The sequence below is a fragment of the Lathamus discolor genome, chromosome 3 (assembly GCF_037157495.1).
Source record: "Lathamus discolor isolate bLatDis1 chromosome 3, bLatDis1.hap1, whole genome shotgun sequence".
In the NCBI taxonomy this organism is placed as follows: domain Eukaryota; kingdom Metazoa; phylum Chordata; class Aves; order Psittaciformes; family Psittacidae; genus Lathamus; species Lathamus discolor.
In genome coordinates, this window is record NC_088886.1 from 17,326,571 (window position 1) to 17,352,026 (window position 25,456).

Consider the following 25,456-nt stretch of genomic DNA (forward strand, 5'->3'; position numbering starts at 1 on the left):
CCCAGATGAGGAGGAACACCAGCCTACATTTGAATCCCCTCCGACTCCTCTGCTCCTGGGGCAGCTAGAACATCTGGACAGCATTTGTGATTTAAGATGGGCATGCCACGCTAAATCCCACATGCTGATCACCTCTATTAAAGACTTACCCTAAATTCAGCTGACAGAACAACTGAATGCCCCATCCTTGGCAGTGTTCAAGGCCAGGTTGGATGGGGCTTGGAGCAACCTGGTCTTGTGGAAGGTGTCCCTGCCCATGGCAGGGGGTTGGAACTGGATGAGCTTTAAGGTGCCTTCCAACCCAAACCATTCTGTGATTCTATGAATTGCTGTCCCTCCCTGCAGCCACTAGCGGCTCCGCATCACTATTATCTCGACACTGTACTAAGGTCTACGGGTGAGGTTAGTGCAACAGCTTTTTGGTGTATACTCAGACTTGACATATGAATTAACATAAACATTGTTGATGAGACTTTTGCCCTCTTGCCTGATGCCAAGAATGAAACTACCCAGCTAAATTAATGAGTCTCCATGGCTGGAGGTAGAGAGCTGAGCCACTGGGGTGAAAGGACTCATAAGTAACATACGCAGGAATTCACAACTTAGCTCCTGTGTGGGGATTTGTACATGTGCAAACAGTGAATGGTTCACCATTGGTCCTCGGGGCAGCAGAACTGGAACGGAACTCCATTCTCCTTTTCCTGCTTCACCAGGAAGCTTTGATCCTTCTGTCTGCTCCTAGGTCTCAGCCAACGTGTTGTGCTGGAGTAGGGACGTTTAGAAGACACGATCACAGTACTCTGTGGGCCCGGACGGCTGGTCCTGCAGCTATCAACTCAAGCAACCAGGGATTCAACAGGCAAGAAGACGTTTATTGAAAACCCGACAACCGGTCATTTAAACACACACGTATCATCTCATCGCAGGGGCACCCGATACCAGTCCTCCATCTCACTGACGCTTCTGAGGCACCCTGCACCGCTACAACGCCAACGCTGGGAGAAGGGCGATGAAAAGCCCTCGCACCCCGCGCCTCACCCCTCCTGCGCCCGGGAACCCGCCCGCTTTGCACCGCCGGGCTCCTCGCAAAGGGGTGGTGCGCACCGGCCGCCTCGTGCGGTGTCGCGACCCTCACGGGGCCAAGGGGCAGGAGACGAGCTGGCACCGCGACAGGACGAGCGCAGAACGGCTCGGGGACACCCGGCCCCTGGGGGGGCAAAGGGGACCCGTCCCCGCCCCGCCGGGCAGGCCCGGCCGGTGCAGCCCCGCCCGCTCCGCGGTGTCCTCTGGGATGTGTAGTCCCTATCCCACGGGCTCCGCCGCGCTGCGCGCACAGGAGGACTTCCCGCCCCAGAAGCCCCAGCACCAGCGCCCCGCCCTCCCCTTCCGCCACGCCCCCTCCCGCAGCCTGCCGGGCTTTGTAGTCCACAGAGGAGCCTCCGCGGTGTCCGGCACTGCGCGACAACTACGCCTCCCGGCAAGCAGCGCGGCGCGGCCTGCCCCCGCCCCGCGGCCTGTCCCCGCCCCGCGGCCTCTGCCGCGCCGTGTTGTTGCGCCCGGCCCGGCCCGCCCCTCCCAACCCCTCTCCCGGTACCCCCCGCCCCCCCCCCCCCCCCCCGCGGCGGCCGAGCTCGGTGTCCCAGGGCAGCCCGGAGCGGCAGCGGCGTGGCGGTGGCTCCGTGTGCCGGGGTCCGGTATGGCACCGCTCCGCCCTTCGAGCGGGGACTGCTGGCCGTAGGTGCAGCGGGCTGCCCGGGTAGGTGCGGCGGTGCCCGCAGCCGGGAGGACCCCGGGGGCTCTACGGCCCGAGGATCCGCCACAGGAGCGCTGAGAGGGCCTTGCGGGGCGGAGGGAGGCTGTGGACGGGCTGGTATGGTGCGCTCTGAGGAGGCCGTGATGGGGCGGGAGGGTCTGAGGGGACGGGGGGGGGAGCCGAGGGAGGGTGAAGGGTCCGTGAGCGGGGCTAGGGGGAGGCCGTGGGACCACCATGGCCGGGATCGCTGGGGGGGGCTGAGGGGGCCGGGCTGGGCTGAGGTGTCTCGCTGGCTTAGGGCTCTGGTGTTGCTGAGGTGCAGGGGAGCCCTGCGGGGAGGGTTGCTGAGGAACACGGGGTCTGGGGAGCACTGGTGGGGGGTGCCCAGGGGTGGGGTAGGGTTGGGGTTGGGTTGGGGTTCCTGAGGAAGAAGGGGTGCACGGGGCAGCTGAGCTTTGCAAAGTGGGTCTGCTGGGGAGAGTGGGAGCAGAGGGGGGCTCTCAGCGAGAGGGTTCCTGGGGAGCGGTAGGAGGAAAGGGGTGTTTGAGGATAACGTGGGCTGTGCTGGGGAAGATGCTGGGAGCGGTGATGAGGGGATGGTGCTGTAGGGACAGCTGTAGTACTGGGGAGCACACTGAGGTGATGGTGGGGAAAATGGTGCCTGAGGCTTTGTCAGTGTATAGCATTACAGTGAGGTTCCCTGATCTGAAAGGCACGTCTGGAAAGAGCTGGGAAGTAGGGCTTGCGAGGAGGGGCTGGCTTGCTTGGAATGGGCTGGTGGGTTCAAATAGAACTGCAAATTAAGGGCAAAAAGATGCAGGTAGCTCAGTTGGTGAATGAGCTGGGCTCTGAGGATGTCAGGTTAGAGCTGTTGTGTTCTTGCTTGTTGCAGTTGACCAGTGGATGAGAAAGCATCACTTTTCCCCTGTGCTACGACATCCCAACCCTCCCTGATTCTGGAAGAGCGGATGTCTGACCATCCTGTAGGCATGGCTCACTTGAGAGAATTTGCCAGCCAGGTAAGTGGCAATTAAAAATTAGTGTCAAACTCTTGTATCAAGAGCAAACATTCTTTTGCTTGTTCTTGAAAGGAGTTAAAAACAAATAACCAGCAAATCATTTTTTGACACTCTTTATCTCTTTTTTGCACATGTCTCAGCTTACTCCTGTTAGGCAGTTGATTTGTGTCTTATTCCGTGGTGGTGCTGCACTGGTAGTGTTAGGTTGCCAGCCACATAGAAAGGGAATTCTTTCCCCAGTATCATGCCTTTGTCTAAGGTTAACTTTGCTCTTAGGAGGACAGGAGCCATTGGCTCTCTTGAGTATTTTTTTGGAGGGGAAGCCTAGAAATGGGGACAGAAGAGCTGCGTGTGCAGGCTGTGCCAGACACACCTTACTGAAGTGTTCATAACAGCAGCCTGAGAAAACAGTGCTTATAACCTTCATGGGTAAGAATGATATTTGATGCTGAATGTTTAATTCTTCTGAGGGAGACACCAGCCTTGTGGATGTGGTTAAATCCTGTTTGTTGTGATGATGTTTGCACAAAAGGAATGTGGAAGGATGATGTCATGACTAAAAGCTAAACCACATTAATGATATTGGATTGGATTTTCTTTCTTCTGATTTGGCTGTGGGGTGTGTTTGATTATTGGCAGATGTCAGTACTGAATGTGGGTCCTGTTAAACCACGGTTTGTGTGAATTTTGGGGATTTTCCTGTTCTGCTTCTAGGTGTAGCATTATGATACTAAAAACCTTAGCATTTGAGATGATTCTGTCTCCAAGCCTTTTCTGATTTAAAACTGATTTGCAATGCATCTTATTTTGCATGCTGGCTTTCACATAAATTATTTCCCCAAAGTGTGTATGGAATTAAATGCAAATACAGTACCTGAGTGAGTCATTGTACAGGGAAAGAAATGAAAAGGAAAGGCTACTGTCTAGTTAGGGCTGAGAACTGAGTTCTGTAGTTACAGAGGAGGTTGCCCTAAAGCTTTTTGTATACAACATTCACTAACGAAGCTTATCATGGTTCCAGTGGTCTTGTCTCTGATTGATTAAGGAAATGTGAGGCATTTTCAGATTCTGTCATCCCATGACTCTTTATCTGGTCGTGGAACAGGAAAGCAATCTGTGTTGTCCCTTTGTCAGGTCTCTTTAGGACTCCTTGATGGGACCTTGCAAGCTGTGTAACTGAGGCTTGGTGGGAGGGCAGCGGCAATTGGCCTGATGTTCTGTTCAGAGTTCAGGGAGTGGTGGGAAGTGCTGTGAAAATCTAGAGACTAATACTTGGATTGGAATGTCAGAGGCTTGACTTGTCTTTGATTGCCAGTTCTGCTGCTGATCTGCAGGGTTACCTGAGGCAAATCCCCAGGTTGCTTTATGTCTGTGCCTCCATTTCTGTGCCTCAGCTAGTTGGCTCTCTCTTTTCTTGACTCCCCTTTGCTGTGTAAATACAGCACAGTGGGCCTCCGGTCTTTCTGCTAGATGATGTGTTTGTGTTAACTATGTGTAAAGTTCTGATCTGAGCTCTGCTTCTAGTTTTGTTGTTCCTTTTGTGACCTTGAAGAAGCAGTTCAAGTTCTCTAGCTAAGTAATGTTTCCCTCCCTTGAAGCAAAAGAATGCACTCTGTGGAGCAGGTTGGGGCTCAGACAAATTCATGTGTTTCAAAGTGTTGAACTCAAACTTCTTGTCTATACTTCAGAAGTTCAAAACTCTCTCAGGTTTGGCAGTTGAAAAGAGCTGTGCACAGATTTCATAGACACAGGGAAGCTTTCAAACGTTTCCAGATACAAAGCTGATATCCCCAAAGAGAACACAGTACCTGCTGTGGATATCTCTGCTGGTGGCCCAGAGGTCAGCAAGTAGCATGCAGTGTGGGTAAATGAGTGTAGTTATTTCACCTTCTTCTCTAGTCTCCTCTCAAAAGCTATGGATGTCATGCCTCTGCAGCTGGAGGTGGCAGAGCTGCCAAACCCATACTTTCCCCATGAAGCAGCTGGTGTTACTGCCAGGCTTGCCTCAGAACACGCTGCAACTCTTAATTCCTGATGTTTGCAGTGAGTCACTCTGTTTTAAAACATGGCATCACCAGTCGTGATGGCAAACACCCCCACACCTGTCATGACGGAGCATCCTTCTTTCCTGTGCTATGAGATTAGGTCCTGGAGGGCAGAAGTGGAGCACATTACCAGTAGATTGTCCTCATCCCTCTCATACTTATTCCCTCCCCTTCCTGCATGTACAATTGAGATGATGCTTTGTGTGCCCTCCCTCCCAAGGCCTGTTCATGCCCAGCTGAGCCATCTCTAATGTCTGACTGTTCTCAGTGGGGAGAAAGAACACGAGGCTTTTTGCTCCGGAACTGCTGTGTAGCTGACAGTCAACCAAAAAGGTGTGAGGTGGTGACCATCTTTTAAAGGCTTCATGCATTGCAGTAGAAGAAGAATCAGCAGATGGTCAGCTAGCTCTTCAGGCTCTGGCCTGCAGCTCCATTTTGCAGCCCTGGTGGGTTCTGTGAATGTGGAAGAAAGTGGAAAGACCCCAAGCCGGTGAGCAGTTGCACAGTTGACAGGTGCTAATAAGTTGCTTTGGGTTAGCCGTGCTCATTTATGCGGGTGTAATGTTCATTTCGTCTAGATTCTGATACTTTCTGGTAATAAAGTTTTTCAGGTGTGTTTGTAGCTGTGCAGTCACAGAACATGGATCTGCAGCCAGGATGGTTCTCTTAACAACACTGGCACTGAGATCAGTTCATATTTAGAAAAAGGACAGATTGTGCTGGTTACACTCCTCATTGCAGTGTCTCTAATTTATTGGAGTAGGGGTGAGTCAGGCTACACAGAATGCTGCCTTCTCCTGCTCTGCTTCTACTGCTTGAGCCCCCTGAGTGTGGCAGTGTTCTCTTCTGATGGAGCAGTGCTCTTGCAATGCTCTCCATTCCTGGCATAACTGCACTTGTCCTGCTGCCTGGTGAGTGCTGAGGCTTGTGTGCCCATTGATCTGAATGTTTGCTCATCGTCAGCAAATTAGCATGTGGCAGCTTAAATAGGAACCTTTTGAATGGACAGTTGAGCAGAGGTCCTGCAGAGGAGCATAATTTTATCTTATTTTGTCATGGGAATTCAGGGTTGCTTCCACAAAAATGCCAACTGGCAATGCCTCTGCTGGGCAGACACTGACCTGCTTGAACCAGGGATGAGCTGTTTCCTCCTCCCCGTTTACAGAAAGTGAAAAAGATTCCTTAGCAGACTCTGGTCCTGCAGCAAGCATCTAGGAGCATGTAACCATGCCTGGAATGACTCTTCCACTTTGCCCGTACTAGGTTCTGGCTGTTGCTAGGTATGACTTGTGTGATTTTTGGCAACTCTGTCAAGGACTGCACATCCTCAGGCCTTCCACAGAGTCATACTCTTGCCCTGCCACCTAGGCTCTGAAGCATTTCCAAATCAGTTTTGAGGTGACAAGTACTGGGGTGGTAAATCCAGTACTTACAAACAAAGGTTCCTGTTCCAGTTTAGTGTGGTAGTTCTCTCTCCTTTTCCCCCCCAGAGTTATATCATCTTCCTGAGTCCCCTGGGCAAAGTTTCCATGTGCTTGTTAGGAAGGTTTGATTCCTTCACTTTGTTCCATAGGAAATGGGATCAACTGACATCAAAGTATGGAAGCTTGATTATAAAGCTGTCTGTCATTACAGAGCTCCGTACATAAAATAGTGGCTGTCCCAAAACCTGCCTGCAGTAGCCGGTGTTCTTCTGTTTGATGTTGCGTTCTTGACAGATCAGTCCTGATTCTTTGATGTGCCATGCTAGCGTGAGGAGGGACACAGTAACTTACACCTTGTCATTTCTTTTCTCATGGCAAAAATACTTACATGGGGGAGGAGGAAGGTTTTCTCGCAGGGTTGCTTCCCTGCAGGATTCATGTGGATAGTTTTTTTTTATCAGCTGAGCCAGGTACTTCTAGGAGATGACCCTCTTGTTCTCCCTTCTCCCTGATGTGTGATGGTGGCTGCTATGATGAGCCACATTTTTATGGTGCAGTAGTGACTGTGCAGGGTAACACCTGGGCCACCTTGTTGCCCCTTCCTGTAAGTTGGTTAGGAGGTGGAAACTGCTTCTGGCCTCTCGTGAGCCTAGACTAGCCAGACTGTTCTCCCTGTGCTGCAGTCATCATTCTTATGTGGTCTCCTGGCATTTCTCAAGCTCAAATCCTCTTCCTTGCCACCGCCTCCCTCTTTCCAGTCCCTCTCATGTATCTCCAGTTGCTTTCATCTCTGCATATCCCCTCCAGTCTGTTCCAGTGCATTTATTCAAAGTACAGCCTGTTTCAGTGTTGCCATGGATGCGCAAGGATATTTGGTTATCCTTCTGTATCTTGGACTGGAATACATGGGGAAATCCTGTTGAGTGAGCTGACTGTAAAGCTCATTCTGGGCCTGGCTTATTCCATATAGAAATGTACGGGGTGCAGAATGCAAACAACCTGTAATGTCTGACTGGCTTAATCATTAAGCAGCACGTGGGGCTGCTCAGTGATGGCTCTGCTGCTGGAACCTGGTGTTAGATGGAGGAATGCAGCTCCCTGTTCTCAGATAAAATATCTGCCAGCTCAAGGTCCTCACAAGGGAGCGGTGCTCTGGGTGACATGTTGGAGGTGAGACTGAGATGTTCTGGGTGTGGGAAGCTCACTGTAACGGCTTGGCTGCCTCCTGGGCCAGGCCATGTTTTACAGGTTGGTTTTTTAATAGACTTGTTTTTAAAGAAGACAGACTAATCACAAAGAGCCTTTTAGTGGTGAAGAGCCTGAAGCAGAGCAGGACATCCTGGTCTGCAGCTGGAGAGAATGAAATAGCTTCAGAAAATGATTCTGATTTCTTCCCTTTCTTGTCCATACTCGTCTTAATAAACAGTTAACTTTGAAGCTGCTGTTACAGAGTCAGTATGCCTCTGATGATTGTGTCAGTAGCTTCCCCGCTAATGTGCTTATCTAATGAGGGAAATGCTGTTTGCTTTTGCATCTGGGTGTGCCAGCCAGAGGAGAGGCTGTTCCAGAAAAGCAGGTCTGCAGACTGGATGTCCATTCAGCTCTCGTGTCCCCTCTGGGGCAAGCAGGTGCTCCTTGCTGCTGACCTTCCAAAAGACATGAGGCTCCCTGTGCAAACATCTGAAGAGAGCTGGGCCTGATGCTGCCTGGAAATCAGGCTGCGGAAGAGAAGGCAGCTAATGTGAACTGGTCTTTATATTACTGTAGTATTTCACCTTCTAGACAAGTCGGAAAGGGTTCAAATCTTTCAAATCATTCCATTCTTCAAGTGCAGGAAGGCAGACTAGGGAAACATTTCTGTGAACTTCTATGGCTTCTTGCTTGTGCACATTTTCTCATCTGGCTCTTCAAAAGAAGGCTGGTTCTGGTACACCTTTGCCTGTCTTTTTATTCCAGTGTGAACAAGTGCTTGCTCATGGAGCTGCTTGGGTACCAATTTAGTGCCTGGAGTTGAGCAGTCTTCTCCCAAAGGAGCTGACATTTTCCATAGAGATACTTGCTGACATTCTCCTTCTGGGCTTCTCTCCCCTTCTTCTCCTACTATGGGCTGTAGGGGCAGAAAGCCCATCCAAGAGGTTTCTTGAGTTCTAATCTTGGATGTGTTTCTCAGCATGTGAAGACCTTTTAGGATATGTGAGTTTTGGATGAATTAAACAACACAGTAGATGCACAAATAGGGAGATGAGCTGTATGTGTGTGCATGGCACTCTGCAGGCTGCTGTAGGACTTAACGGGCTTCTCCTGTCTCTGCTTTCTGGTGTAGCACTCCAGGGTTGATCCCGAGGAACTGTTCACCAAGCTGGAGCGGATCGGCAAAGGATCGTTCGGTGAAGTGTATAAAGGGATTGACAATCGCACCAAGGAGGTAGTTGCTATCAAGATCATTGATCTGGAAGAGGCTGAGGATGAAATTGAGGACATTCAGCAGGAGATTACAGTGCTCAGCCAGTGTGATAGTCCCTACATCACCCGGTACTATGGCTCCTACTTGAAGGTAGGGCAAAGCTGTGGCAATTCTCTTGCCAGCAGTTTGGGAATGGGGTGGGCTTCTCTGTGGGTGCTGCAGCTGATAGTAGCATGCATCACTGCAGAGTGTGCAAACTGTGAGTGTCAGTGTGGGAGCAGGCACTGCAGTGGCTCTGCTCACTGTGTGTATTTGGTCTTAATAGGAGCCTGGGCTTTAAGACACTTGGTCCCAAAAGCAGGCAGTGCGCTGGGTAGAAGATTATTTGTTGAAAAAGCTGACCTCTCCCTGGTTTGACCATTCTTGAAAGGAAATTTGTGGAATACTTTTCCAATATACCACAGTTTTAAGGGCTTTATGCCTGTGGAAGGAAGTGGAGTTTGACGCTGTACTTTGTGATCCCAGGGGAGGGCCACGAGGATAAGTGGGTTGGAGCACCCGCTATATAAAGAAAAGCTGAGAAAGTTGGGGCTGTTCAGCCTGGAGAAGAGAAGTCTGCATGGAGACCTCATAGCAGCCTTCCAGTATCTGGAGGGGGCCTACAAAGATACCAGAGAGGGACTCTTCATCAGGGACTTAGTGATAGGATAAGGGGTAATAGGTTTAAACTTAAACAGGGGAGATTTAAGTTGGATATGAGGAAGAAATTCTTTACTGTGAGGGTGGTGAGACACTGGCACAGGTTGCCCAAGGAAATTGTGAATGCCCCATTCCTGGCAGTGTTCAAGGCCAGATTGGACAGAACCTTGAGCAATCAGGTCTAGTAGAAGGTGTCCCTGCCAGTAGCAGGGGGCTGGAATTAGATGATCTTAAGGTCCTTTCCAGACCAAGCGATTCTGTGATTCTGTGATCTTGTGATGATCATTTCATCAAAAATCATGAAAAGAATAGGAACTGATTCTTTGGAGGCAGACTGGTACCACTTGCATTGAGAACAGGTTTAGGAATTCCAGCAGAAGCCGTTAGTAGTGAGGACCAGAAGAGGTATCTGCATGCCAGCTGCTGGAGGGGCTGAGTCTGTAGCAAACAGCTCCTGAGCTCTATGGATCCTGATCCATGCACATTTTTCAAAGGCTGTAATGCATGTTCTCAGCCTTGAGCTAAAAACAGCAAGCAAGCTGAGGCTTCATGGATCTGTGGCTTATCTTCTACCAGGACCCTGTGAACCTCAGTCTGGAAATCTTTTCTCTGACGAGTAAGAGAGCGTCTTGATGATTGAACCCTTCAAGCTGGCAGGTCCATTGCTGTAATGCTGGATCATCAGAAAAGACAGAGCTGGGAGCTCCCTTCTTAAGCCTCCGAGAGCTGAGGTGTTGTGGATTGTGTACAGGCCTACTGATGTGTCTTGCTGCCTCTAGGGTCTTTGACTTTTCTGTCTGGTTTTAGTATTGTTTTTGATCTTGATTTGTGCTCTGGTTTGCAGGGCACTAAGCTCTGGATAATTATGGAGTACCTAGGAGGAGGTTCAGCCCTGGATTTGGTAAGTACGTGGTAAGCTTTGGACCATGAAAAACATTGGCTGAAGCCTTGGTTTGTGAAATGCCCGTAAGCCAGACACTCACTTGCCGCGTACCATCTCTTTGACAGCCATGTTCCTGCAGGGTATGTAGTGCAGGACAGACACACTGGTTATGCATATTCTTGAACAGCAGAAAGATTTGCATGGAGCTCAGCTGTCAAAGCACTGTTCCCCAGTGTGCTCTGCTGCTTTACAATAGGAAGATCCAGTGAACTGAAGCGTAACAGCAGTCGGTTGGTTTTGAGTAGTGCAAATCCATACGTTACCTAATAAGAATCCATGGTGTTGTTCAGTGCTTGCATGGCATCAGGCTCAGCAGGGACCTGGTCTGTAATCCGGGTTCTCAAGTGTTTGATGATACAAATGATGTCTAACGAGTTACCCCAGATTTTAAGGGAATACAGATGCAGAATAAACACAGGAGTGAAGTTCTGCTGTTCTGTATTCTGTCACAGGATCTTGGCTTTCTCCTTAGGACAATAAAGCCTGTTTTTCTGGAGCAGTAACTAAGGTCATGTAATGAAAACTGCTGAGCCTGCACTGACTTGAGGAAAAGTGTATTGGGGGGGGGCTGTCATCAGCAGAAGTCATCATAGTGTGAGAAACTCAATTATTGCACTAAGAAGGCAAGACTTGTTGAGAGGAGAACTGATGGAAAGGAGAACTCTGATATAAGACTTCACAGCCAGAGGGTAGAAGTTGTCCTCTGGGCTGTTGCAGTGGCTAAAATTCAGTTCTTGCATGCTGGCAGAGAGACTTGAACAGGAGAAACTGTTAAAATGTTCTGTTCACCAGAGTATTTCCAGGCCAAAGCTGGAGATGAGCATCCTGCTGTTTGTCTAGGAAGCCTTTAATAGACTAATAGAAAACCCCCAAAGATTTTTCTATTTAATGTTGCCAGGTGCCGAGTCCAGCATTCTGCTTGCAGAATGAGCACCAGGCCTGCAGTAGGTGCTTCCTGCTGAGTGTGACCTGCTCGGCCAAAGTTTCCAGGAAGCAAACTGAGAGGCTGGAAAATCCAAGGCATCCATCACCCTCTTTTAAGTAATCTTTCTGCCCTTTATCAGCTGAAGCCAGGACCCCTGGAGGAGACTTACATAGCTACTATCCTGAGAGAAATCCTAAAGGGTTTGGATTATCTACATTCTGAGAGGAAGATCCACAGGGACATCAAAGGTAAGCAATGGAGAGCTCAGCTCTCCTTCTTGTAAGGGATGTTACTAATATCAGATTTAGCAGTATTGTACAGCAGTAATCTGAGAAGTTTCAAAGAGTTTCTCAGTGCTGCTTTCACCGTTGGGTGGCTTGTTTCTGAATCTGATGCTTTTCCTTTTATTGCAACTCATGGTTTTCATGTCTTTAGGGTTTAGAGTAACAGTAAGGATCTGTAGCTCTTCTCTGGTATTTGCAGTTTGGGCAGGCAGGGGACTAAAGGAAAGGAAATGAAAGGCATGCTCACATACTAGCTGACTGTTATGTCTGGACAGTTGCTTTACTGCTGGACCGCAGGCGTGTGTATGCTGATTATAACTTACTGTGAAGGTGAGCTGTCCTCATGCAGGGTTCACAGCACTAGAAAATCAGGGCAGCTTGTGTCGGCTTATCCTATTCCTGATTTTCATAGTCATTGGCTGTATGCAGTGAGGGGAGACCTGGCATCTGTCTCCCAAAGAGCGGTCTACGCCAAGCACAGAGCATCAAAGGACAGCAGGGGGGTGGGAGGACAGTGCTGTGAAGATGTGGCTAGTGTTGGATGCTGACTGCTCTGACCCTCTGCAGGAGGGGATGTGAACAAGCAGAGCAGAGAAACCTCATGCAGGGGGCATATGTTGAAAAGATTCTGTTGCGTGTGTGAGGCTGCACATTTCTAGCAGGTTTCTAGCTGTGCAGGACTGCTGGCTGCCAGCAGAGTGGGGAAATGCTGAAAGCTTGTAGGTAAGGTCTGCCTCAGAACGAGAAGTCCTACAAAAACCCCTCAACCCAGACCTGCACAATATCACTGTCTTAAGCTGAGTGAGTCAGGAGCAGTACAAGACTAGGACTTGAGAGCTCTTTAGAAGGATCTGCTGTTTAACCTGTGCTGATGCTACTCTGAAAAAGAAATAAGACCTTTTGAAGTATCTTGCTGCCCTCTGGTCTTTGTGTGGCCAGGGACCACATCTAGCAGATTGTGTGGCCCTTCACGTCTACTTCTTGCTGCTACTCTAGAAATATTTCCTTTCTGATCCAGCCAAGTGTAGGAACTTGTTCCATGTTACCCAGCAGAGGTAAATTCTGAGCTGAGGGTTTTCACTGGGGCAAAGGAGGATATCACAGAAGGTCCATTCTCAGTATTCAGTTCTGCATGGGCTGGACATGATTCAGACTTAATGCTTATTTGTGTGAACAGCTGCCAATGTGCTACTTTCGGAACAAGGAGATGTGAAACTGGCTGACTTTGGGGTGGCTGGACAGCTGACGGACACACAAATCAAGAGAAACACCTTTGTTGGGACTCCATTCTGGATGGCGCCAGAGGTCATCAAACAGTCTGCTTATGACTTCAAGGTGAGCTGGGAGCAGGAGGATTACTACTTGGTGCTACTTTATATAAGATGATGCTAGGTTTAATACAGAGGTTAGAAGTGTTGCTTATTGCAAGAATGATACTTTCCTGTTATGGTTCAGGATCTGTTGGAGAAGTTTGTCTGTTGGACCTGAAACACCTCACCTGATTTAATGTGATCAGCCCTGCAGCTGTGCTAGAATTGCATGCTCCCATGTTGCAGAGTTGCTCCCTGCTGTTCTGTGCTGTCACTATTCTTGCTCTTCTTTCAGGCAGACATCTGGTCCCTTGGAATTACAGCCATTGAACTAGCAAAGGGAGAGCCTCCAAATTCCGACTTGCATCCTATGAGGGTTCTCTTCCTGATCCCCAAAAATAACCCTCCAACACTTGAGGGTCACCACAGCAAGCCCTTCAAGGAGTTTGTGGAAGCCTGCCTCAACAAGGATCCTAGATTTGTGAGTATTGCTGTCTACCGGTGAATTTGGGTCAAGTAGTGCAGAGGTCAAAGACTTATTTAGCAGAAGACCTTTTGGTGCTAGGTTTCTGGAGAGAAAGAAGTACTGAGCTTACAGTATGGACAGGCAAGCCTGGCAAGAACTGAAATCAGTGCACTTGCTTGGTTAGTGTGCAGAGATGGTTACATGTAGCATGCTTTCCTTATTTGCTCCAGAGGCCAACAGCTAAAGAATTGCTAAAGCACAAGTTCATCACACGCTACACCAAGAAAACCTCATTCCTAATGGAGCTGATAGATCGATTCAAGCGCTGGAAATCAGAGGGCCATGGAGAAGATTCCAGTTCTGGCGATTCTGATACGTATGTACATGCTCTGCATGGAGGAGTGCCCTGCTCTATACCCTTCGTGCCCTGGGGTAGCCTGCATCAAACAGCTTGGGTTCTTTTCTCCACCTGGGTTGGAGCTCTTACAGTAGCTCAGGGGGAAACATGAGAGCATCTGTTTATGGCAGTAGGTGACTGCTGCCTGAAGAAACAGGCTGTTACCCAGTATTCTATTCTAGTATTAATCTGTGGAGCCTCTTTTCTTAGTGTATAGAATCAGAAGTACTAACAAGAAACATCTAATCTGTGCATAACTAATAACCAAGGCTCGTTGCCTGTATTTTATGGACATCCAGTTAAATAAAAGACCTGCAGGGTTTAGTAACTGTGGCAACAACTGTGATTGTGTGTTTGTGTATTCATGGGTAGAGTGCTCTGCTACTGATGTGGAGGATGAGCTTTGGGTGAGGAAAGGGCACTTCGTTGCCAAGCTGGTGTTGCAGAGCTGCTCTTTGCCTGTAGTGGGAGGACTCAAGTGAGCAGTGAGTCTGGGAGGTTAGTTTGCAACGTTTAACCCTAACCCCTCAAATTGTGAGCTGTGTTGTCTTAAATTCTCCTAAATTTAACTCGCACTTTAAACTGTGTTTGAGCTGGCTAGAACAGAAAGGTGGTTGTGGTGATTTAGAAACATGATGTAGTAGTTAGCTCATGTCTCTGGTGCTCTGTGTGGGCTGTAGGGACAGAAGCAGTTTCTTCTTAGGATTTTTTTCTGGAAAAGGGAAATACTTGGAGCCCTGTGGTGGTACGACAGGCAGGTGAGGGGGAGCTTGTGACTATGGGAAGGCATGGGTAAAACACCCGGTGTGTGGAGTGAGGCTTATTCTTGATTTTCTCCTTTTCATTTGCAGTGATGCAGACACAGAGGATGGAGACCAGGGTCCAATCTGGACATTCCCACCAACTATTCGCCCTAACTCCTTGAGCAAGCTGCACAAAGGAATGGCTCTTCATGGTTCCCAGAAGGTCTGTTTGCTGTCTGTTCTTTCAGAAGTGGACTGAACTAATACAAGTTTCAGAGGGTCTCGGGGAAGCTACCAGTCACTTGTGTTCTGTCTAAAATCAACTGTAGTGTGGCATCAAAGGCTAGTACCCAAGACCTGCCTCTTCCACATCGTCAGGGTACTGCAGTTTGTGGCTTTTCTGAGATCTGGTGAGGGGACTGCCATGAGATGCTGTGAATTTACTAAAGACTTTTTAGTTTGTGTGCTTTAGGAGCCTTTCTCTGCACTTGTAACTTCTCATCTTGCTTTCTAGCCTGCTGAGCCCATCAAGAGGCAACCGCGGTCACAGTGTCTCTCCACGCTTGTTCACCCAGTTTTTGGGGAGGTGAGTAGAACCTTCATGGTGTCTGTGATGGTTGGAGAAGAAGAGATACCTGACATGGATCAGTAAATGGGAAAGATTTAGGGAAGGGAGGTGCAGTGAGGTACCTAGTAGGATTAAGGGACTATGAAGTACTTGTGCCTCTGTTCAGAGGTTTATACTGAGGTATGTTGGGAAAGTAAGTATGTCCCTGGAGTGTCTTCTCCAATACACTTGTGTTCCTAGAAGTATAGCACTACTGTGTTGTCTTCTGGTGAGGATACGGTAGAGGAGTACCTGTTCTGTATCTGTGTTAGGTTTGCTAATGCCTTGACTCTGGACACTGATGTCCCCAGCCTCTGTGGCTGAAGTTCAGCTCCTGTTAGGGCAGGCAGGTACTGGAACTTGCCTGTCACTACATGTTCCCTGCCCTCGTGCTATGTGCAGTTCTCCACAGCAGAGTCACTGAGGGGAATGTGGGTGGGTAAGAGCAGGAGTTGGCTTTGCCAGTTACTAGGCCATCTTCTTGATTTGTATATGCCTGCTATTACTGGCATACCAAGGCCAAGGAGTTACCTACCTACCATATGGCCTGTGGCAGGTAGACTAAGAAACTGTGTTTGGAAAATCCACCCTGTTTCCTTGCCTCGTGTTCTGGGTGGGGATGTGGAATTAAAAGCTACCATTAATGATGATGATGGGATAGTGCCTGTATCAGCAGAGAGCTGAATTGTCTTTCCAGCTGGGTGATGTTTTAAGGGAGAAGAGGATAATCATAAGGAGGCTACTGCCTGTGGGCTTCAGCTGCTGTTTCCAGCAGGAGTGTGGGAGAGTGTGGGAAAGGAGGTTCTGCTTCAGAAGGAATCACTTGCAGAAACACTGCATGTCAGGGCTCTTTTCTCGGGGTGCTGGGTCACAGAGACCCTTTCTTTGGTCCTGATTACTTGCTCTTTTCTGGATCCTGATGCTATTCCAGGGGTGGTCCAGCAGAGTGCTGTGCTTTTTCAGGGATAGTCTCTGGACTTAAATCTCTCTCCTCAGGTCTAGTGCTATGTGGAAAGAGGGTTTGCTGCAAGGCAGAAAGCAGAGCTCATTCTGAAAAGCGGGCTGCTGGGACAGCACACCTTTAGAAACTGAGACTTTAGCTAAGCAGCCTCTTCTGTACTCCACTGGGCCTGGCTTCCAGAGGTTGGAGCATAAGACACGTGCTCTGGGTCTTGTAGGCCTGGGCCTATGAGGTAGAAGTGGATATAAATCCCATTGGTTTCTGATGCAGGCAGTTTGTTCGTGCAGCATAACAACTGATACCTGGTTCTCAGTCCTTTCGGTTTAGGAGCCTCCTGGGGAAGGGAGTGCTGAGCTGTGAGTTCCTGAAACCAATGAGTGCTTCTTCATGCTTCTCCTTACCAAGCTTGCTGCACCAGTTCCAGGCAGGAAGTGCCCGCTTGGACCTTTCATTTCTGTTGGTTTGACTCCCTTGCCCCCGATTTGCTGATCCTCCTTTCCTTTCATTAGACTTCCCTGCCAGGTTTCAGTAAACCTGGCACATTTTCACCTCTTTCTAGAAAACGCTTGAAGCTGGGCTTTGTAAATTGAAATCTTACTGAGATGCTGTTCATCTTTTCTGTGCCTTCCCTGCATGTGTATTATTGGAGTTGATAGGCTGAGGAAGTTGGGGCTGTTCAGCCTGGAGAAGAGAAGGCTGCGTGGAGACCTCATAGCAGCCTTCCAGTATCTGAAGGGGGCCTATAGGGATGCTGGGGAGGGACTCTTCTTCAGGGACTGTAGTGACAGGACAAGGGGTAACGGGTTAAAACTTAAGCAGGGGAAGTTTAGATTGGATATAAGGAGGAAATTCTTTCCTGTTAGGGTGGTGAGGCACTGGAATGGGTTGCCCAGGGAGGTTGTGAGTGCTCCATCCCTGGCGGTGTTCAAGGACAGGTTGGATGAAGCCTTGTGTGGGATGGTTTAGTGTGAGGTGTCCCTGCCCATGGCAGGGGGGTTGGAACTGGATGATCTTGAGGTCCTTTCCAACCCTAACTATTCTATGATTCTATGTTAATATTGAAAATGACCCACGGTGCTCACACAGATGCGGGCAACTGCAAATCTAGAAGCCCGTTTGCCCTTCCTGGGCAGGGAGGAAAGGTAAGGTATTTGGGCCTGAAGGGCCAAGCAGTGAATAAAAGCCAGCGGAGAGGCTTTGTGCAGGCCCCCTGCTAACCTCCAAGGAGCTCTTCTGCGGTGGGAAGTGACAAGATCAGACTGCTCACATCACAGGTTGCTGTCAGTGGCTTGGTTGATAACAGACTGGCACCTTACCTGCAGGACCTGTGTCTCATTTGGCTCTGGGGCAGGCAGTCTGTGATCAGGTAGACGTCAAATCAAATCCTTCGCTTCGGCATCACAACTATTTTTGGCCTAAGAAATCTGTATCCTTGATGTGTAATTGAGTTGCCCTCCATGCCTCTTCCCCTGCCCCCACTGCTGCAGGAGCAGAGGCAGAGTGAGTTACTCCCCCAGCTGAGGCTTTGTGTTGATGAGCAGCTGCCCCACTGAAGAGGCAGCAGCTCTTTGTGACTAGGAGCCATTTGCTTCCAGTGGGTGACATGGAGCACAGGGACAGTGCAGTTGGGATTAGCATTCACATTGTCCTGCTTTCTGTACCATGGAGAAAAGGTGAGCTCCAGCAACAGGAAAGGCTGATCCTAGAACTGCAGGCAAAGAACTGCGAGGCTTATGTAAAGCCCATTAATCAGCATAGCCTAACAGGAGCTTAATCAAACTTGACAGTGGTAGCTGGCAGATAGTGCTTGTTCCACAAAGGGTTTTCATCTCTGTTCAGCTCACTGTGCAGTGATGCACACTAGGGAAGGGGTTGCCACATGAGCTGCTTGTGTGAGAAGCTGGGGAAATGCTGCAGAGGATGTGGCTGGGTTTTCCAGTGACAGACTCCTTCAGGCTCAGCATCAGTGACCCGTCAGGAGCTCCTTCGTGACAGAGGTTTACCTATTTCAAATTAACAACTGGAACCACGTGCAAGCAGACCTGTGGCTGGTGAGGCCTAGTTTTGGCATGCACTGACCATGATAATGCAGCTTTTCACCTAGGTCAGATGCTGCATGTGGAGGTCTTGCTGCAGGGGTTTCCTTCCTCTATCCCTCTGGAAGGGTCTGTCCTGGGGAGGAGTGGCTCAAAATCCATAGTGTGCCTCTTCCTCCCAGTCACTAGAAGCAAGTCAAGCTTTGTTGTTGTTACTCAAAGTGGTGGCAAGTGGCCCCTGGTGTTAGGGTATTTTCTGCCCTGCCTGTCTGCAAGCCTTTAGCCTGGGTGCTAAGTTGTCATTAGCAGCAAAGGTGACTGTACTGGTTCAGATGCAGCAGAGTTCTTTGTTCTGTTACGGGTTTTCAGGGCTGTTGATCCATTTCTAGTATTGTTTAGTTAGTTTAAAAGTACATGAAGGCCTGTTTGTTAAGGACTTTAATTGTTATTAGTACCTGGAGGAAAGTCTGAACTCCAGACGTTGGACTTCATCTTCTTGACCTACGAAAAGAGCCCTTCTTGATTGTATTCAGAAGAATCCTTATGCCCTTCTGCACCCTTGTGGAGTCACACTACAAGGGAAAGGGACTTAAAGTCTGTCCTGCAGTGCTTGATCAGTGCTTTTCTGAGATAAGGAACTAACGCACTGTTTCTGGGTTGCAGCTTAAAGATAAGCACAAGCAGACTGGAGGCAATGTGGGAGCTATGGAGGAGCTGGAGAACGCCTTTAGCTTGGCTGAGGAGTCCTGCCCAGGCATCTCTGACAAACTGATAGCACACATGGTGGAACGGGTACAAAGGTGAGTGTCCTCTGGGGTGCGACCTGGGCTGGAGCGGGCAGTGAACCGATCCATGGTCAAAATCTGGAACTGAACATTCAAGACAACCAAAAAGTGAATGTTGATGACAGGGGTCTATTAGGTCAGCCAAGTCACTTCTGACTGCTTTACATTTAATGAAGCAGTTCTTCCTGCCTCAAGTCCTTTTGCACACTGAACAGGTTTCTGTAGTGTAGACGAATGTTGCAGAGCACAGCAAGGTGCTGCTGTTCACCTTCCTCTTGCAGACAGTCTGAGAGAGCTGGGCTTTTTCAGCCTGGAGAAGAGAAGGCTTTAGGGAGTCCTCATAGCAGCCTTCCAGTGCCTAAAGGAGCCTGTAAGAAACCTGAGGAAGGACCTTTTACAAGGGCCTGTTGTGACAGGACAAGGGGGAATGGCTTTGAGCTGACAGAGGGGAGATTTACATTAGATTTAGGAAGAAATTCTTCTGTGTGAGGGTGCTGAGGCCCTGGCACAGGGTGCCCAGAGAAACTGTGGCTGCCCCATCCCTGGCAGTGTTCAAGGCCAGGTTGGACGGGGCTTGGAGCAACCTGGTCTGGTGGAAGGTGTCCCTGCCCGTGGCAGGGGGTTGGAACTGGGTGAGCTTTAAGGTCCCTTCCAACCCCCTTCCACTCTGATTCTAAGACATACATTGTGTGTGTGTATACATATATGATGTCGTGCTAGTCCCATTACTCAGGCAGCAAGGACTATGCAAAATATCATAAGATCACTTCTGGAATAGGGAGTATCTGTTTCATTGCACGGAATGTGCTTCACAGCACTACGTGCAGCCAGTCACTCTGCTTGCACAGCTTCAGGTAGCAGGAAAGGGTATTTTTCCTGGAGTGAATTACTTCCTAAACCAGTGAAGGAGTATAGTCTAGTAGAATTAATTCTTTGCTGCTCAGCAGGTGCTGCATCAAAATTGCCTCCATTACTGGCACCAAGTTCAGTCACATCCATGCAGGCAGCAATGTCAGATCCTGATCACGCATTTCTCAGGCTTTATTTAACACTAATGTGACTCACGTCCCTTTCACAGCAGGCTGTCCTAAATCTTGCCCTTTTCTCCCTGGCCGAGAAACTTAATATTTGCTGCCTCACTGTTTAGAAGGCTGGAAGTATTTCGCTATACATATGACCAAAGGAGCCATTCTCTGCTCTGGTTGCTAATGTAAATGCCAGCCAAGCTTTACAGTCTTTACACCCCTGAGCTTGGGCTTTCTAAGCATTTATTTCTGATGGGTTTATGCTGGTGTAGTTTGTGTTGTAGCTCAAGTATCTGTTGGATGCTGTCAAGCAAAGAAGAGCCTTAGATACCAGGCACTGAAAATACCGGCCATTCTTTAGGGCTTCTAAGTTATCCAAGCTCCCAAGCAAATATGCTATGGGTATGTTCATATCCCTCATCTAATAATCACTTAAAGGTGGAAAGAGAACACTCTTGTCTCTTCTGATTGACCCCCAGAGGTCACAGAAAATGTCCTGGTGATGCCTGCAAAAACTTTAGCCTCTAACTGAGCAGGAGGTACTTGTAGATGTGTTCTGGGTGACTGCAGGGCAGCTGTTGCGGTATCATTTGCTTCTACCAGCCTAGAAATGGCATTACTGGATGGTGCAAAGGGCAAGACACTGGGGTTTTGTTTTGGAGGCCTGCAAGAACCCAGAAGCCTTGGTTAATTTCTTCTTGTAAAACACCAGTGCTCAAAATTTGTTAGCCTAAAATTAGGTCTTAAAAGTCAGCAAAACCCCACCACACCTTGGCTTCTTGTTAAACGGCTTGGGTTTAGTTTCAAGACTTCTTTATGTAGAAAACTGTCAGTGGTGATGGGAGTGGGGAAAACCACATCCACTTACCCCTTCACCTGCAGTTGCATGGGTCCGTGCAGTGCGTGGGGCTTGCAGTGGACAGCAGTGCCCAGTTCCATGTATTATTCCTTCCTGCAGGTTTTCACACAGTCGGAACCACCTGACCTCTGCCCGCTGACACCGACATGCCCTGCTGCTGGTTTGAGGGGGGAAGGATTTTTTCCAGCTTCATAAGAACTACATCTCTAATCCAGACCACCATCTGCTGTTGGATGCAACATTGTGTTACGGACTCCAGGACATTTCAGAGCCTCCATATTACACGTTTTCATGATAACCCAGGGTGGGGTTTGCAATGCAAGTACAATTTAGACCTTTTGCAGAACCCAAGATGGGTGGTCTAATTGTTTTTACAATGTAATCAATGCAGTTTTTAATTGTTTCCCTATGGATGTATCCATTTTGGCTTGGTTTGATTCACAGCTTGTTACTGGTAAATGCCCAGCTGCTGGAAAAAGAGGGAGATTCTCTTCCATTAAGGTATATTTTAAAGGCGAGTCCAATGGTTTTAGCCTCCTACGCTTCCTAAAAAAGTGTTTGTGAGCAGTAATGTGTATGTGCAGGTATGTTTGGAAGCTCTTCATGCATGGAAAATTTCCGTGCCTCTGGAAGTTTGAGCAGCTCTCCAGTTGTTCGGGAGGTTTGCTTCAATTCCTTCACACACTAGTAGTGAAATGCTGTCAAGTACAGCAGCAGCTGAGCTAATCCACGGCTGCTCTTTCCCAGCGTGTCCTTTCACAGGAGGATGGGTTTGCTGACTGTACTTTTTTTGGCTCTGGGACACATTTTGTATTAGGCTTCGGTTCACCTCATTCAGGCAACGGCAGAACTTGCCTTGGGTCTGCAGGGACTGGAAGGCAAAGTGGTTACACTTGTTTTGGGAGCTTGTGGAGTTCCTTTTCTTGGTGCTTTCTGCAACTTGAAGCAACTAGATACGCAGTGCTAAGTCTCTAAGTGGAGCAGACACCCTCTGTGCATGCACAAATGCTGCAGAAGGGTTAAAAAAAGGGGGCAGGAAGGGACACAACTGCCGAAGATGCTGACAGGGCGTCAGTTTAAAAGGCAGCTTGCCACTGAGGCAAGAAACCTGTCCTCTACAAAAAGGTATCAGTTGGATGGCTAAGCAGCAACGGTATCTGTGTGGTTGGGGGTTCACAAACGCTTCCATCAACTTTCCCTTCTCAGCTTTCCCTTTCTGGCTGTTCTTCAGTTTGGGATTGGAACTTGCTGAAGCCAGGGCTGTGATTCAGTTGCCAAGCTGTGGTGGTGTTTGCTAGTGGAGAAATCAAAGCATTGACAGCCCTATTGGCTGCTTAAGGTATTCATTCCAGTGGAGCCATCCCTAACTAGCTTTGCATTCTGTATAATACTAGTTTATAACAAACACAGATCTTTAATCCAAGTAAATGCACAGATCTTAAAGCTATGGTAAAGGTCTAGAAAACAGACTTAGGAACATAACTTTGATAGCTGTTTGCCTAGAGATCTGCTCTCTAATTGCCAGGATATTCCCATTAGGTCAGCAGGACCTTAGCTATCCAGATCTTTGTTTGGGTGTCCGGGTGTGAATGATGTGGCTCTCCCAGAGCCACTGAGAATAAAAGCTGTAGCTGTTCAGCAGTTTTTTAAAGATAGGCCACTTTGTTAGGAACGAGGCGTGAGTTTTGGTACTTTGATTCAGACCTGCAGATTGTAAGGGCTGGGCTAAAAGTAGCTCAAAAAGACCCTACATTCCCTAACCCCGGTGCGTGGTGTTCACTTTAGCTTATGACTATCCTTTTCTCTTCATCTCTGATTGATAAGTTCAGGCTCAGCAAACACTACGAACAGGTCCAGTAGAGAAGAGGTGCTGCTGTATGATCTTGCTGGAGCTCTGCTGCAGCGTGGTGTTTCTCTGGGATGAGCCATCTCAGAGCCTTGCGTTTATGAAGAACAGACCAAACCCATTTTTTCCTCAGGAGAAGGAGTTAACATGGAAAACAGGAGTTACTGAGGCCAAAGGCAGAGGCTGCAGCCCAGCAGAAAGGCAGCTGAAGGGCTCCTGCTGCTTTTGAAGTTGCTGTTTCATGATGGTAGCAAATTATGTCAATAAGGTACCTTGTAGTATTACTCACATGCACTGCAGTGTAATGAGTAAACTTTTTAAAGGAAACAATCCCCACAGACTTCATCCAGTATTGAAAGCAACAATGGGTTTAGTTTTTAAAAACGTTGAAAGGGATCTGCCACTTTCAATAAAGTAATAAAACAAATGAGGCTGCTGTAACATTGTATTATTAGGGGAAAAAGTATGGGTTCAAGCTGCTTTTCTCTGCATTCTTTTTTGGTCTTCCCCTGCATCTTCCTGCCTCATGTAAGTCCAACAGTGCCTTGTGAGACAGACCTGTTGACGTACTTGTGCAAGGAGGGAATACAGCAAAAGACAGATTACGTTAGTCCTTTGCTGGTAACTAGATGAGCTTTAAGGTCCATTGCAACCCAACCCACCCTGTGATTCTATTAATTTCAGGCAGTGTTTGTCAGTCCTGGTGCTGCTCTCGCAGCCTGGTGGCACTCACAGGCCCACCAAAGGTGGCCCTGCCATCTCCTCCACGTCATTCTGACTTGGTGCTTTCCCTCTGCTGCTTGATGCTGTGTGAACCGCAGACCACAGTCTTGCTGAGTAACTTGAACACTCTAAAAAGACAGTATGTAAAATCCTGGTGCTAGAAAGCCCTGCTCCTGTAGGTGAGTTCTCATGAAAGAGGAAAACGCTCCTGCTGACAGCCTCCAGTATGTGACCATGAAAAAACAACTGTCACTATCCTCCAGGAAAACCACTGAATGCACTCACTGATCAAGTGTGAAACCTCTTCCCTCAGTCCTGAGGAAAAGCAATGCTTCTGTATAGGTGCCGTCCATTCTTCCATGAGCGTGGCCATGGATGGGGATGATGGGCTCAGGAATAAGAGGCTGAGAGAGTTTTATACCAAGATGCTGTTTACTTCCAACAGTCATATTCAGCTGCATTATAACATATCTAAGCAATCCACATGTATACACCTACAACAGTTAATAACATTTTTAAAAAGACACTAATAAATTAGGTACATTTAACTTACACAATGGTCATTGTGACAGTGGTGGACAAGGCTGGATCTGATCTTCTCTAGGATGTGAATGCCAAGTGAGCAGTCTGGAAAATCCCTCTGGAACCCACAGTCCTCATCCCACACGTTAGACCACAACCTGAAACAGCCTTGGAGAATGCACATGCTGGCCTCTGTAGTTCCTGTTCTCACAGGATCTCCACATTCCTCCATCCTCCCAACGTGCGACACTTTTCTTTCACTGCACCATTGCATTGTTCCTTCTAGTATGCAAATACTTTTCTCTCTAATACAAAAGCAGAGTCCCTAGAGCCCATCAAAGCCACATCCAACAGCATTTTGTGGCACTTTGCTTATTTCAGTCCTTCTGCGGAGGCAACCAAATGTAACAGCTTTACAAAAACAGAACAAACCGCCAACATTTCAGATTTAATACAGAGATTTAATGGAGTCCACAGACACTAATGCTCCACCTGGAATCCAGTGACTTTCACACCTTCATGAGAAACAGAAGATGGATCCCGCCCCAAATTTAAAGGTAAGAATAGGGATTTTCAGGAGTCTTTGCGTGACACAAGCACAAGTAAGTGACTTTCAGAGAAGCTTGTTCTCCTGTATTCCTTAAATGCCTTGAAAACATCACCTGCATCAGGGTGGAGAGCGTGTTCGTCATCCCATGGCTTAAGTAACGCCTACTACAGGATAAAGAAACTCCGGAGATGTGAAATGAGAATAGTGACTGACCCTCTCAGCATAGAATCATAGTAGAGTTCAGAGGAAAAACCATCACCCTACCTGTACCGACCCGCAATGTAGCAAAACCTCAACAGCTCAGCAGAGGTTCATTCCTCCCACTTCCCATGGAAAACTGCTGCCATGGCAGCTGCCAGAGAGCAGAGCTGTTCTACGAGAGCTGCAGTTTCTGATCAACATGGACTGTGCTTAAGCTAATACAACCGTGGATCCCCCGTTAGTCTGAGCCAACTGTGCCAGCAGGCTGACATGAACAGCAGCAGTACAGCCAACCATGCTGAGCGTCAGGGGAAAGGGAACTTCTGGGAGCCAGGAAGCGCTGGCACCAGCAGCTGCGAGCCAACTGCAGCGCTGGCTGCTGCTATTTTTCTCCCATATATGCTGGCCATCCAGTCAAAAAGTAAAACCAAGAGGCATGTGCCTTCAAGGCAGGCAAGGGTGTTACTGTACAGGTACAACTGGAACAATAAACCTTCCGTGATGTGTGCACACTGAAGCTCTGCAGCTGTTAGGTTCTCTCTTAAGTAGGTTCAACTGGAGCAGACCTGACCCTCTTCCGTACCATTGGTAGTGGATGTGATCACCATCTGCAACTCCTTCAACTCCCACTTTCCATACCAGGTAGAAATGAGGCTCCTGGTTCTTTGCTTTATCAGCTCCAGAGACTCCTGTTTCCATCTGCCTCTTCTGTTGATGTTTACACCAGAGATCCAGCTCTGCCCCACGTCAGTCTGTGTGACTGTCCTTCTCATCCTTTGGAAGCAGCAGGCTTGACCTGGCTGGAGAGCTGGTGGCTCTCTTGATCACCTCCATCCACCTGGCAAGAAAGGACATTAGAAATGCTCAACCCCTCACTCACAGATGCATCATCTCTTCCTTCCGTTATGAGCTGTACCCCTTTTGCTAAC

The 25,456-nt window shown here is 48.4% G+C and overlaps 2 protein-coding genes across 9 annotated transcripts in view; one reads left to right on the plus strand and one right to left on the minus strand.

Annotated features, from left to right (window-relative positions):
- The first annotated feature begins 1,606 nt into the window (after positions 1-1,606).
- STK25 (serine/threonine kinase 25) lies at positions 1,607-22,958 on the plus strand. Of its 3 annotated transcripts, none has more exons than XM_065673804.1 (12): positions 1,607-1,875; positions 2,646-2,772; positions 8,565-8,795; positions 10,189-10,245; positions 11,352-11,460; positions 12,674-12,831; positions 13,102-13,287; positions 13,503-13,648; positions 14,521-14,635; positions 14,927-14,998; positions 18,680-18,816; positions 20,785-22,958. In XM_065673804.1, exons 2-12 carry the CDS (start codon positions 2,722-2,724, stop codon positions 20,822-20,824), a joined length of 1,302 nt encoding a protein of 433 aa, XP_065529876.1. In that variant the 5' UTR covers positions 1,607-1,875; positions 2,646-2,721; the 3' UTR covers positions 20,825-22,958. The 3 variants fall into 3 exon arrangements, with proteins under 3 accessions (XP_065529876.1, XP_065529875.1, XP_065529874.1); XM_065673803.1 differs by having other exon boundaries at positions 1,607-1,870; XM_065673802.1 differs by having other exon boundaries at positions 1,607-1,756.
- Positions 22,959-23,667: 709 nt separating this feature from the next.
- Positions 23,668-25,456, minus strand: part of FARP2 (FERM, ARH/RhoGEF and pleckstrin domain protein 2) — a 74,140-nt gene continuing 72,351 nt past the window's right edge. For all 6 annotated transcript variants that reach the window (XM_065673810.1, XM_065673811.1, XM_065673805.1 and 3 more), the window contains one exon: positions 23,668-25,365. In XM_065673810.1, coding sequence (XP_065529882.1) covers positions 25,275-25,365 — 91 coding nt within the window. In that variant the 3' untranslated portion in view covers positions 23,668-25,274. The remainder of the gene's footprint in view (positions 25,366-25,456) is intronic.